The sequence below is a fragment of the Frankliniella occidentalis genome, unplaced genomic scaffold (assembly GCF_000697945.3).
Source record: "Frankliniella occidentalis isolate FOCC.00 unplaced genomic scaffold, Focc_3.1 Scaffold6, whole genome shotgun sequence".
NCBI lineage: Eukaryota > Metazoa > Arthropoda > Insecta > Thysanoptera > Thripidae > Frankliniella > Frankliniella occidentalis.
The window spans coordinates 3,424,129-3,436,774 of NW_026267136.1; the positions used below are offsets into that span (position 1 = coordinate 3,424,129).

At 59.8% G+C, this 12,646-nt stretch overlaps 2 protein-coding genes across 4 annotated transcripts in view; one reads left to right on the top strand and one right to left on the bottom strand.

Annotated features, from left to right (window-relative positions):
- The window catches only part of LOC113217595 (uncharacterized), a 12,144-nt gene extending 2,369 nt beyond the window's left edge, over window positions 1-9,775 (top strand). The window contains exons 2-5 of one of the 3 annotated variants that reach the window (XM_026437552.2): window positions 6,081-6,266; window positions 6,991-7,467; window positions 7,556-8,185; window positions 8,711-9,775. In XM_026437552.2, the coding sequence (XP_026293337.2) occupies window positions 6,081-6,266; window positions 6,991-7,467; window positions 7,556-8,185; window positions 8,711-9,082 (1,665 nt within the window). In that variant the 3' untranslated portion in view covers window positions 9,083-9,775. The remainder of the gene's footprint in view (window positions 1-6,080; window positions 6,267-6,990; window positions 7,468-7,555; window positions 8,186-8,710) is intronic. The other 2 variants (XM_052270751.1, XM_052270747.1) reach the window with 2 other exon arrangements.
- A 974-nt stretch (window positions 9,776-10,749) lies between these two features.
- The window catches only part of LOC113217596 (cuticle protein 19.8-like), a 3,056-nt gene continuing 1,159 nt past the window's right edge, over window positions 10,750-12,646 (bottom strand). The window contains exons 3-5 of the mRNA XM_052271538.1: window positions 12,356-12,616; window positions 12,009-12,239; window positions 10,750-11,505 (exon numbers count right to left, since the gene is read on the bottom strand). Of these exons, the coding sequence (XP_052127498.1) occupies window positions 11,101-11,505; window positions 12,009-12,239; window positions 12,356-12,616 (897 nt within the window). The 3' untranslated portion in view covers window positions 10,750-11,100. The remainder of the gene's footprint in view (window positions 11,506-12,008; window positions 12,240-12,355; window positions 12,617-12,646) is intronic.

The following is a 12,646-nucleotide window of genomic DNA, read 5'->3' on the forward strand; positions in this document are numbered from 1 at the left end:
AGCTACCAATATTTAGGAATAATCCACTACAAGTAGAGGAGTGACCTTTTTCGCTCCCAGGAGAACGATATCAGTGAAGCCAATTTGACGACTCTTGGGAGCGCGATATTAATGACATCGCTCGTTTGTAATAACTTTTCGCGACATTTTTGGTTACGAATAAGACTAATTTTGAGTCATTTTCGCAAACGTCGCTCGTTTAGGGTCGTTTCTGCGACATTTTCTGTTACGAAGAAGACTCATGTTGAGTCATTTCGCAAAAATCGCTCTAACAGAGCGATGACGCCTACGTCGCTCTATTCGGGAAAGAAAGGTCACTCTTCGTTTTACAGTGATCCAGAGAGTGCCCCCGTCATGCGCCGTTACGAAACTGCCGAGGCTCAGCGAATGCACGCTCGCATAGCGCCTGATAGGGAGGCAACACCGTGTATGCAGCGCACTCGTGTACTGCAGGGTGGCCTACCCCGAGTTTCGCAGGCGCCGAGCTTCCGTAAATTTTGCGAATTAAACTGAGAAGACCGAATATACTTTCAGGACGGTCCCAAAATCTGACTGAATAAAAACAACGACTTCACACATGCTGTAAACGTGCCCGGTGCTCGTATAGGATACCGAGACTACAAGTTGGCAGTACTAAAAGGCCCGTCGCGGGCGGAAGGGTTGGGCCGGGGCGGGCCGGGGAGCCGCGAAGCGCAGGAAATGCCCCTCCCACTTGTTGGCCGCTTCACCAGATGCAAATAGAGAGCTCCGAGATGAAGGCCTGTTTTGGTCCGAGCGCCTCGCGCGCCACGTCACTGTCCTGGGCGCGCTCCAAAAAAGAGCCAAGTAGTGACGCGCTCGGCGCCGCCCCCGTGCCCGTCGCGGTCGGGTCGTCGGCACTGCTGCTGCCGAGCCATGCGCGGTCACGTGGTCGAATGTGGTCGCTAAAATATAAATAACGTTGAAAAAACACTAAAAAAGAAGAACTACGGTGCGCGACGAGCGCGCTGACCCGACACGGGTCAAAAACACCACGACGCGCCCGTCTTTACGGCGCACGCGCTCACGGGCCGGACAAAAATACACGCGAGAGGAATAAGGCGGTATGTGAAACAGGACTGATGCGGAGGAGGAGGGGGCGGAGGAGGGAGGGGTTAGGTGTTATGGAGATCGGATTGGCATCGAATTGTCATTCGTCGGACAATATCGGGCGTGCAGATCGCGCAGCGCGGCCCGGATGACCTGCAGGACGATCGTGTTTATGTTCTCCCCGACGAGCGGGCGGCGGCGGCGGCGGCGGCGGCAGACGCAGGTGCGGTCGGCGGCGACGGAGGGGGTCTCGGAGAGGGCTGGTTGCGGGCGGAGCGGGCGGAGCGGGCTGCTGCTGCAGTGTCCTGCTTGTGTGTGTTCGTGGAAAGGGAATCCGATCGGCCGGCCCGGCCCGGGCCTGGCCCTGTCGTGTGAAATGTTTGGCCGTCCATCTCCGAAGGGCCGGCCGGCCGTTGGTGCTGGCCGCCCGCTGCCGCTGCCCCTGCCGACCTTTGCGTCCTTGGGCGTGTCCTCCTGGGAGGGGCAGAGCGCGGTCCAAGAGAAGCACATACGGGTGTACTCCTCCTGCTGCGACGCGCTCCCGGGCAGGGCAGGTCCACACTACATCTTTCGTGCCATGGCTCCGGATGCGAAGACGGCCACATTATACCGATGACGATTCTTCTTCTCATCGTCGCCAGCGGTCACCCTCTCGTCGCGGTGCTATTGCTGTTGTTGCTGCTGCGGCTGCCGCCGATCTGTGGGCGCGGCGGGTGGGCGAGGGATGCGTCCAAGTCCTGGTGGACCGCGTGTGGCGGGGCGCGGCGGGGCGGGGCGCGGTGCGGCGCGGCGGGCGGACCAGAGGGGCCTTGCAAGTGCAATGCCAACACAACACCACGAGCCCGGCACCCACAGCGCCGCGCTCCTCCACGCCACGCCACGCCACGCCTTGCATCCTTGGCGCGAGCGCGCGCGACACGACCGCGAGGCGGGGGGGACAATGCGAAAAGCCAAATAGGACTTAAGGCGGACCGCGCCGCGCGCGGGCCTATGTTTCGGCCGGCACACAACTCACACTCGCGGCCCGCACACCTACGCCCCGCGCACTCTCTTCACGCCGCCAGGGCCGCCCTTCGACGAGCCGTCGTTACCACCTGTCGGGGGCTCCTCATCCGTCAACAACCTTTCCTCTTCCTCCCCGAGCACTAACGACGTGAATAACGTCGTTACAACTACACCTGCGCTTCTTTCCTATTTTTTTCCAATGTGATGCAAGCAGCCACACGTATGCTCCGCCGTGCTGAGCCGCTGCCGCCGCCGCCCGTCCCGGTCGTGCAGGAAACAGATCGATGACGAGACGGAGCTTAGGCGTCGCGTCGGGGTCGCGGGGCGGCGCAAAAACGCGGCCATCCCACATTGATTTCTGCAGTTAATCCCCCCGGCGAGGCGAAGGCGATCCCTCGCCGTGACGCGGCATAACGTCCGAGAGAGGGATCATCCCCGTTATTAATGGGATGTCACAAGGACTCGCGTGCCGGGCGACTCTACGGACACGCCACGACCACGACTGCGGCGGCGCCGGCGGGGGTCCCGCGGATTGCTCCAGTTGGTACGGTATACGGGTCCCCGCCGTCGTCGGCCGGCTGGGGTCACAGTCGCGTGGGGCCGCGTCAAGGGGAGGCCCGTTACGTCGACACAAAACGGACGGCTGTCGTGGCAGTATCGACCTGGATATCGTACCAACTTCGCACGATATGGCAGTTTACACCGGAATGTCGCTGTCCACTACGTTCGATGGAGAACGGCGGCGGTGCCGTTTCAGAAGGGGGTGCTGGTTGTGCTGGTTGTCCAGTTGATGCCATGGGTGTGTGTGCTGCCTGGGTGGTTCATTTTCCTCAGTACACATTAAGTGGTCGTTCTGTACCGCACGCATCCTTGCGGCCGGATTCACCCGATTTACCTATCGCCGGCCAGCAGGGCGCCTGACGAACAGTCGTAGGCAACCCGCACGCACGCGTGCATGGCGGTACGGTCTAACTTAAATTGCGGCTTAAGAAGTGCTACAGCGGAAAAATATGTTTTATTGGATCTGTCTCGTCATGGTCTTTCCTTCACCTAATGTTCTTGATTCACGAACGGGCCGTTTGAGATGTAGGCGAGAATATCGTTTTCGAGGCGCCTCAACTCTTCCCGCGTCGTGTGAATATTCCGGCGCGTCGACCAGGTGGCGTCCCGCCGCCGCCGGTGACACAGACTCCAGCAGTCCAGCTGCAGCGAATATTAGATGAGTCATGATGTGATGAGCCTAGCCGGGCTGTTGTGTGCATCACCTTGTGGCCGCTCCGCCCCGCCCGCCGCCCGCCCCGCGAGGTGGGTGGCTGGCTGGGCTGCCGTGCGAGTGTGTGAGGCTGGCCAATCGTTTTGTTCGAGTCCGACACCACCTCTGCAGAGAGACGTACGGCTGCAAAGTGGTTGTCGCAACAGTGTAAATCTCCCTCCCTCCCTCCGCTGCAGCACACGCGGACTGTCCGTTGGGGTTTGATCATGAATAATATCGATCGCGCTTCGTCCCCCTCAACGGGAGGGCAGGACGACTGCGGAGGTGGCAGCAGCCCATGACCAGCGTTTGCCCTGTCCACACTGTAAAATGCTTGCAAACTATATTCTTTGCAACGTTGCAAAGAATTTGTGAGCTTTGTATTGCAAAGAATTAGTTCGTATTGCAAAGAAGTTCTTTGCAAGCTGGCAGAATCCTTGCAAACAATGTGTTTGCATTGCAAAGAACTAGTTTGTATTACGATGCTTGAAAATTCTTTGCAAGCTGCAAAGAAAATAGTTTAAAATACAAACCTATTCTTTGCAAGCATTTTGCAGTGCAACCTTCCATCTCCCTCCTTCACGCGTGTGGCGTGGAATGGCCTGGCGTTTGGCGCGGGCGCTCCACTACGGATGGACGTCTGGCGCCTATATCACGGCTCCCAGTGTGGCACCGGGCTGGCGCGACACCGGACCTTTTGACCTGACCCGGCCTGACCCTGGCCAGAATGGGATGAAGTAGCACCTCGCCATCACGGAGCGGCCGGGCGGGGCGGGGCGGGGCGAGGCGCGAAGGACCCCGACAGAGCCATTGACGCCGCGGCGGCGACGGCGGCCCGTCCGTCAGACGGGTGGCGGCGGGTGGCGGGCGGGGCCCCGGCTTTAGCCCCCGTGACTCACAGCACAGCCGCGGTGACCCCGGCCCCCGGCGCGCGCGGACACGCATGCATCTCGCCGCCAGATGGATGGGTGGCAAGTCCATTGTGCCGATACGTCACCACGCCCTCGCCTCGCCACTCGTCGTCGCTCTGCCCCCCCCCCCTGCTCCGCTCGATGAAGCGTCGGCAGACATGTCAATGCTGTCTGAACCACGCGCCGGGTGGAATGGCAGCGCCGTCCTCACCCGCACCCTCCACATAGCGCTTCATAGTTTATGTCGTTTATGTACAGCACTGATGTTCGTCGTTGCGTTGCGGTTGGCAAACCCCAAACTTTTGCTTATGCATGCGTAACTCACGTGTGGTTTTACTTCTTCTTCGCTCGACGATCGACAGAACCTCCGCACTGGGAACGTGCCCTGCGATGATTTCCGCGAGCTTTTCTCATTTCCCAGCAGCATATGCTGAAAGAGTCCCAAGAGATGCCCCGGAAACAAAGCTATTACATTCCCAGGGGATGTCTTGGGAATTATCCTTTGTTCCCGGAGAACCAGTAGAACTCCGGCTCTCCCAGGTGCCAGGAATCCCAGTGATCGTTTTAAGCGTGTCTGAGGTCGGATGGACAATTTGGTTAACACGAATGTTTTGTGTGTGACCCCGACCCACCGAAATCCTTACTCCACTCCACACCCACTACCCTAAGGATCCCCATTAGGGCCCGCCTGCGATCCGCCACGCCCTGCCCGCCGGCCCGTCCGCTCGTCCGTCCCAATCTCTGCCCACCCTCCTCCTCGGAGCCTGCGAATTCATACATATACCTTGCGGGAGAGCGCGCGAAAATTAATAAATCTCGAACCCTTCCGCAATCCGGGCGGCGCGACCCCGACGGCTGCACAACAAGCAGCGCCCGGCCCGGCGAGGCGCCCTGACGTCCCACATTGCAGGGCGCCGCCGCATGCACGCGGCCGGCTATTTTTATCCCGATCCCTGTCAAAAATAAATTGCGATGCACGCCCGGGTCGTGCTTGCGAGGTGCGGTGTCCGGGCGCTGGGGAGAGGAGTGGTGGGGGGTGGGAGCTGCACGGCCCGCCGGCGTTTGCGGGGGAACGGTGCGGCGTCTCCGGACTGGAACCGGTCTTTTATTAGACGTACGATAAATGGTGTCTCCGCCCCGCCCCGCCCCGCCCCGCCACACGCCCCGCCCTGCCCTGCCTCACTGCTACGCCCCGCCACGCGCCTCCTCTCCCGCCCGCGGTGCGATGCTCGGACGCGGGTGCGGGGGCGTCGCAGCGACGCCGGGCGGCATAACGCTGCATAACGCAATGTAACGGAGAGAGAGAGAGAGAGAAAGAGAGAGAAGGGAGAAAACGCAGATGAATAATATAGTGGCCGGGGCCGCCACCTTGACCGTGGCGAGAGAGGGAGTGCGGTGGGGGAGTACTGTTGTTTTGTCACATCTCACCTCTCTCTCCCTGTCTCTCTCTCCCTCCCTCTCTCCCTCTCCCCCCCCTCTCTCTCTCTCTCTCTCTCTCTCTCTCTCTCCCTCCCCCTCTCTCTCTCTCTCGCTCGCTCGCTGAAGCAGGGGGTACATCACTTAAAGATGTGGATGTACTCTGACTCATAGCCAAACCTGACCAGGTGACAGGGGACTTATTGGAAAATGTCTGAACCTGATAAGAAAAGTGACTAGAGTTGGTTTAAATCGAGACTGGAGCCTCTGGCGGCGATTTTCTCCACTGGCTGGTGACTAGAAAACGACTAGAAAATAATTTGTCCAGGCCCTGCACCATGACTGGTCGAAGTCATGAACCCCTCAGATCCCAAACACTAATAAACTGAACGAAATTGTGACAAGTGTCCACACCCTCGTTGTTGCAGATGCTGCTGCTGCTGGCGTGCGCGCTGCAGGCGCTGTCGGTGCTGGCCTCGCCCTACGGCGGCGGCGTGCCTTCCCCCGCCGCGGACTACACCTACTCGTACAGCAGCGGCGTGGCGGCCGGCCACGAGTCGCGGGCGGGCAGCCTGACGCACGGCGGCTTCTCCTACGTGGACGCCAACGGCCAGGTGAGCGCGGGGCGAGGCGCACAGCGGCGCAAAGGCCTTGCGATGCGAATGAATGGGCCAATGAGTGGCGCGACGGAGGAGTCATTGATAATGGACACACTGCTGCTTCCTCTCGGCACGTCTGTTATTAATTTCTATGTTTCTCTCTCTGTCTCTCTCTCCCACCAACCATGCAATCTTTCTCTGTCAACCCTCTGCGGTGACAAAGAATGACAAAGTCACACATTGTGATTCATTCATCTGCGTATTCTTTATTATTAAAGCTTCTCTCTCTGCACTGACCAACACTGATGAGTAAAGTGTGGAGCATTTTAAGAAGTCCTTTTTCTCCTTAATCTTTCGACTTTTTAATTAATTGTCACTTATTTTATTCTTAACTCGGTCATGACAAGTCAGGCCTAAGATGTGACCATTGCACATAATCCGTCTTTTGTACTTCTTCCCCTCTGCGCACTGCCGTTCGCCACTTATATTATTTCTTCATCCGAGCAAGCAAGCACATTCACCTTACTAGCTTTCTTTCTTTCGATGAATTACACATCTGCCAACTGCAACTGTGCCATCGAGCTACCTATAGCATCAATTCTGTTGCACTATCAGATTTCTTCTAGCCATATTTGACGCTTTTCCGATTAGGCACATTTAAAAAGAAATGAAAATTTTTGTGTGTAAAAGTTAAAATTTCGATCAATCTATAAATCCTGAGTGCGCTGGTGAACGGCAGGTGCAGTCGCGCCGCTACGAGGCGGACGGCGCGCGGGGCTTCGTGGTGACGGCGACCGATGCGCAGGAGCCGGTGCGGGAGACCCCCGAGGTGGCGCGCGCGCGGCAGGAGCACCTGGAGGCCGTGGCGCGCGCCAAGGCGCTGGTGGCGGGTGCGGCCGGCTTCCACCCCGCCGTCCCGGCGCCCGTCGTCGACACCCCGGAGGTGGCCGCCGCGCGTGCGCGGCACCTCGCCGTCGTGCACGACGCCCACTCCCGCTCCGGGTACGTGGGCGTGTCCGTCACCCCGGCGCCTCTGCCTTCATGGTCCACCCCCGGGGTGGGCGTTTACTCCGTGTCCAGCACGCCAGCCCCAGTCCAGGATACGGTCGAGGTAGCCGCCGCCAAGGCTAAGCACCTCGCCGCCGTGGAGGAGGCCAAAGCCCGTGCGGCAGCCGCCGCGACCAGCGGTGGATCCAGTGTGTCCTCATACCGTCAGGTAAATGCTATGTCGAAAATAATTTGATACAGCACCACTCCTTGTACTCGAACCCGCCGGTAATCAAGCTCCCCATCTTCCTGCGCAGGCCTACTCAGCCGCTTCGTCATACAGCCAACAGCAGCAGCACCAGCACCAGCACCAGCAGGCCCACTCGGTGTACTCCAGCGGCATCCCCGTCCAGGACACCGCTGAGGTGGCGGCCGCCAAGGCTCAGCACCTCGCCGCCGTGGCACAGGCGGCAGCGCGCGTGTCCTCCAGCAACTCCATCTCCAGCCAGTACGTGGCCCCCGCCACGGCCGCCCCCGCCTTCGTGTCCAGCAGGTTCCACTACCCCAACGTCCCCGGCGAGCTGTCACGTTTCCCCGCCCTTGCCCCCGCACCCATCGCCGCCCCCGCGTGGCCCAGCGTCTCGGTGCGCTACAACACCATCGCCGCCGTGGAGGACAACAGCGGCCGCTACGAGGCCGACGACGAGGGCCGCTACATCCCCGGCAGGGGAGCCGACGACGAAGGTCAGTACGACCCCCGACTCGACGCCGAAGGCCAGTATGACCCGCGCCTGGACGCCGAGGGTCAGTACGTGCCGAGCCTCAACGACGAGGGCCAGTGGACGCCCAGCGCCAACGAGGGGCAGTACATCGCCGGAAGGGAGGACCAGAACGGCGAGGACAACATGCCCTACAGCTACAGCTACTCTGACGGCCTGAGCAGCAAGGTGAGATAAAAGACTCGCGTGGAAGCAGAAAATACTCGTTGGTATAGCACGGTAAATATTAACTACGACAGCCCAACTTATCGCTTGTACCTGCTCCACCTGCTATTGTAGCAATGGCTGGGGTACTTGTGAATATTTTGTCTGTCTAGATACCAGGGCTCCAGGTGGCGGATACGCGCCGTCCACTTCCGTAGTAAGACTGCACCACACGCACGCGTGCGGTGTATAAGGACGAATGTGGACGGCTAGAATCAGCCACCTGGTGAAACCTTACCAAACGATTTTGTTTTCGTGCAGTCGAAATTTTCCCTGCAGTAAAATTGCACTACAACACAATTAATTTGCACGTGGGAAATGCGACACTACCCGCCTTTCTAGACGAGGCGAAGTGTCTCGCTTCCCCAAACCTGAGTGACCGCCACGCCTCCGCTAACACCTGTACGATGAACGACGACACGGCCGCACGACGCATGCGCGAGCACTGCATGACGAACGAGACTAACGCTGCGCTGCACCCTGTTGCAGACGGAGACCAAGACGGCGGACGGCGTCACTCGGGGACGCTTCTCTTACGTGGACGCCAACGGAGTGTTGCAGGGCCTCGAGTACGAGGCGGACAATGTGAACGGCTTCCGCGCCTCCGGCACCAACCTGCCGCAGGCCCCTGCCTCCTCCTACCAGCCGGGGTCGTACGCCGCCCCAATGCAGGCGTACCGCGCTCCCATCGCGGCCTACGGCGTACCCTCGCTGCAGCCGCGCCCTATCGCCGCCGCCTACGCCGGTGTCCCCGTCCCGGACGTCCCCGCCGACACGCCGGAAGTGGCGGCCGCCAAGGCAGCGCACTTCGCCGCACACCGGGAGGCCGGCGCCCGCCTCGCCAACGCCTACGCCGGCTAGGCGCTGACGACGTCCTCCCCCGCGACCAGGTCGCCCGAGGCCGGACCGCCTCCAGCGGGCGTACGGCGCCGGGCCAGCCGGGCTCTGTTTGGCATCGCTGGGCGGCGTTTCTCACGTAGTTTTAACTAAATGCATTTTTCGGAAGCAACACTTTAAAATGATTTCGTGACCCGACCTCTCAAGGTCGCGATGAGAAACGAGCTCGTCCAGCCGTCTTTGCGTTCTTTTGTCTGCGGAGGCTACTGCGTCTCCCTGCTGCGCATTCGATAGTGTTCTGTGATTTGGTGTTGAGTTGGATGGGGGCCTGCTCTTGGCATCGTGAAGACTGGATCCCAGTCTTTCCGAAGTCGATTGATGGCGAACTAAATGTAAGCAAAAATTAAAAAAAAAGGATTTAATTTCCATCGTCACCGCGCTCTGTATCACATTGCAATAAATCTCGGGGCCGCCCCGGCATCGCCTTGTAACCGGAGCGCCTGTAGGAAACTTAAAGTCAGACTACAGATAACTAATTTATTTATTGTGCCGAAACGAAACACCTTAGTCTTAATCGTTCGCCACCATGTAGGAACTGATAGTTTTGCAGTAACTCTTTCTCCGTCTATATCTGAGAAGAGAGTTACGGCTAGCAGAGTGCCCGACTTTGTACGTGCACAAATATGGACTGATAATAAAATACTGACTTGGAATGTGCCCTGTTGTTTTTGTTTCTTTTCATTTTAATTTTCTGAGCCCCACCGCCTCCCTTGTCTTTTCCACCTTCCTGCCTACCAGATGGGGCAGACACACAATAAAGCTCCTCGGCTACGCGCTAACTTCGGGTCAATCCGTATCGGTTGGACAACAACGAAATTACCGCTAATTACCTATGGTAATCCTTGCGTGGGATGCGGCGGTGGGATGTCTTATTCCTCGTCCAAGGCCGGTCCTGTCGTCTGGGGGACAAAGATCCGTGCTGCTTAACACAGATTAGTAGCGGGGGAGGGGAGGGGGATGTCAATTCTAATATAATCCAAAAGGGACTTACAGACAGGGTGGAACGGGGGAGTTGTGCGTTTTCGGGACAGTGCAACCGAAACAGACAGTGGACACCAGAACACGCCCACCCACGCACATTCCAGGAGCATGCCCGCTTTGGAACGTATACCTTGGCCGCGCGCCCGCTCGTCTGCTGGTCTGCGTCCAATTTAGGATTTAAAGTGTCCAAAGCGAGGTTATTATCCCTGTTTAGGAAAGTATAAAACGCACGGCCACCCCCCCTACTCCTCTTAGGTCTAGGGCAAATTCGACCTTTCGGTAGAGTGCCCCTTCTTTTCCCCCACGTTTCTGTTCTCTTACCACACTTGTACTTCATTTTGCCCGCTCTTCGCCTTATTTTGCTCTTTTACCCTTTGCGAAGGTCGCAAACCATGAATGCGGCATTGTCTCGCCCTGCAAAAATGCACTTCGACCGGCCAAAATAAAACGACTTCTTATTGACGTCATTCGCTGAGTACGGGCGGCCCCCGGTGCGGTGCAGCCAGCTCCTGCGGAGCGGTTGGGTGGGCCTCCCGGCCGACAGGAGCGCCGAGTTGCCTGCCTACCCCGCAGGGCGCGGGCGCTCGGCGCAGCCGCGCACTGCTCGGAGTTGGACAAGGTAGGGAGCGAGACAGTGATGATACGCTATGTTTAGTATTGTTTTGTACTTTTATTCGTTTTTTCAGTTGAATTCGTTTGTACCGTTATCACACAGCTCGACGGGCCCACCTTTCGGTAACTTGGAAGCTGAGTGGTGTTTCCGTTGGAAGGGTGGACGCGGCGTGTTGATTTCCTAATTATCTCAGATCACAGACCGTCATTTTGACACGAAGGAGGAAGATGATTATGTCTATTCGTCGTGCAGCTCCGGGAAGGGCTGCGTGTCGTTTGGAAAAAGAGTCACTCGCTTGTTGTTGACGCGAGGTGAACCTTTTCCAATGTACTACAAGAGTACAGTACTAAGGTCGTACGTATGGCACTCGTCGATGGGCTCGGGGCGCTTAGTAGGCGTGGGCGAGACGAGCGTGAGCCTCGTGGTGAGCGGCGTAGTGAGCGGCCTTGGCGGCGGCGACCTCGGGGGTGTCGGCGACGCCTCCAACCACCACGGTGTCGTCGGACACGTAGGCGGGGGCAGCGGGAGCAGCGACCGCGATGGGGGCGGCGACGGGGGCGGCGATGGGGGCGGCAATGGGGGCAGGGACGGCGATGGGGGCGGCGGCCACAGGGGCGGCGATGGCAACGGGGGCGGCAGCGGCCACGGGGGCGGGGCCGACGGGCAGGTCAGAGGCGGCGACGCGGAAGCCGTTGATGGGGTCGGACACGTAGCTGCGGGACTGCACCAGGCCGTGGGCGTCGACGTACGAGTAGGAGCCGCGGGTGATGCCGTCGGCGGTCTTGGCCTCGTTCTGGAGGAGGAAACAGAAGGGTGTTACATTACTGTTCGATAAGGGAACTCATCGCCATCACCAGGAAGGGCCCCTGGTGCCCAACCGTGACGGCCCCTGCCAGCAGCCGGGTACGTCCGCGGGTCACCACTGGTGGACTTTGCGCGGATTCAAAATGATACGGAAAGTTGAGAAGGCTCGGTGCTATCGGGTGTGGATACAACATGGCAGGGGCAGGGCGGGCGGGCCGGGAGACGGGTGGGCCGTGCTGTTAGGAGCAGCGGCGCCTCTCAAGGCTACGCAGGTCCGGCCCGGGCCATGGGAGAAGACCGCGCCTGACCACGCCCCGCCACGCCCCGCCACGCCTTACCGGCCCGCCACGCCCGACCACGCCCCACGGCGCGATACAGGAGTTTTAATGACGTCATTGGTGGCTAACGCTTCCGCCCGGTATGTTTGAACACCCGGGGGGGAAAAAAACCGTCGCGTTGATGTAGGAAATATTAACGACTCGATCTGCTTACCTTAGCGGACAGACCGCCGGCGTAACCGTAGCTGTACTGGCCGAGCTCGTCCTGAGCGTGGTACTGGGACTGGAGGCCGGCGCCGGCCACGACGGGGGCGGCAACGGCAACGGGGGCGGCGGCTACGGCGACGGGAGCAGCGATGGGGGCTCCGGCGAGGAGGAGACCGTCACCGTTGCGGGCGCGGGCCTCGGCATGAGCGGCGTAGTGCTGGGCCTTGGCGGCGGCGACCTGCGGGGGCGAGGAGAGGGTGTGGGGTGAGTGACCACGCCGATACTCCGCGCCCGATCAGCCGCGGGGAGTAGCGCCGGAGCCAGAGGCCAGCTCGGACCGTACGTAGTACGTACCTCGTAGGTGTCGGAGACGGGGGCGGGGAGGGCGGCCACGTGGACGGGGCCAGCGGCGATGGGGGCGGCAGCAACGGGGGCGGCGACGGCGACGGGGGCGACGGCGGCCACGGGGGCGGGGCCGACGGGCAGGTCAGAGGCGGCGACGCGGAATCCGAGGGCGTCGGCGACGTAGCTGCGGGACTGGACCTGGAATAGAGAGGGAAAGGTGTAATGTAGAGAGTGAGAGGGTCCGATGAGTCGAAGCGGCGTGGGCGGGTCCTTGTCCGCTCAGTCCTCGCGACTCTTAAT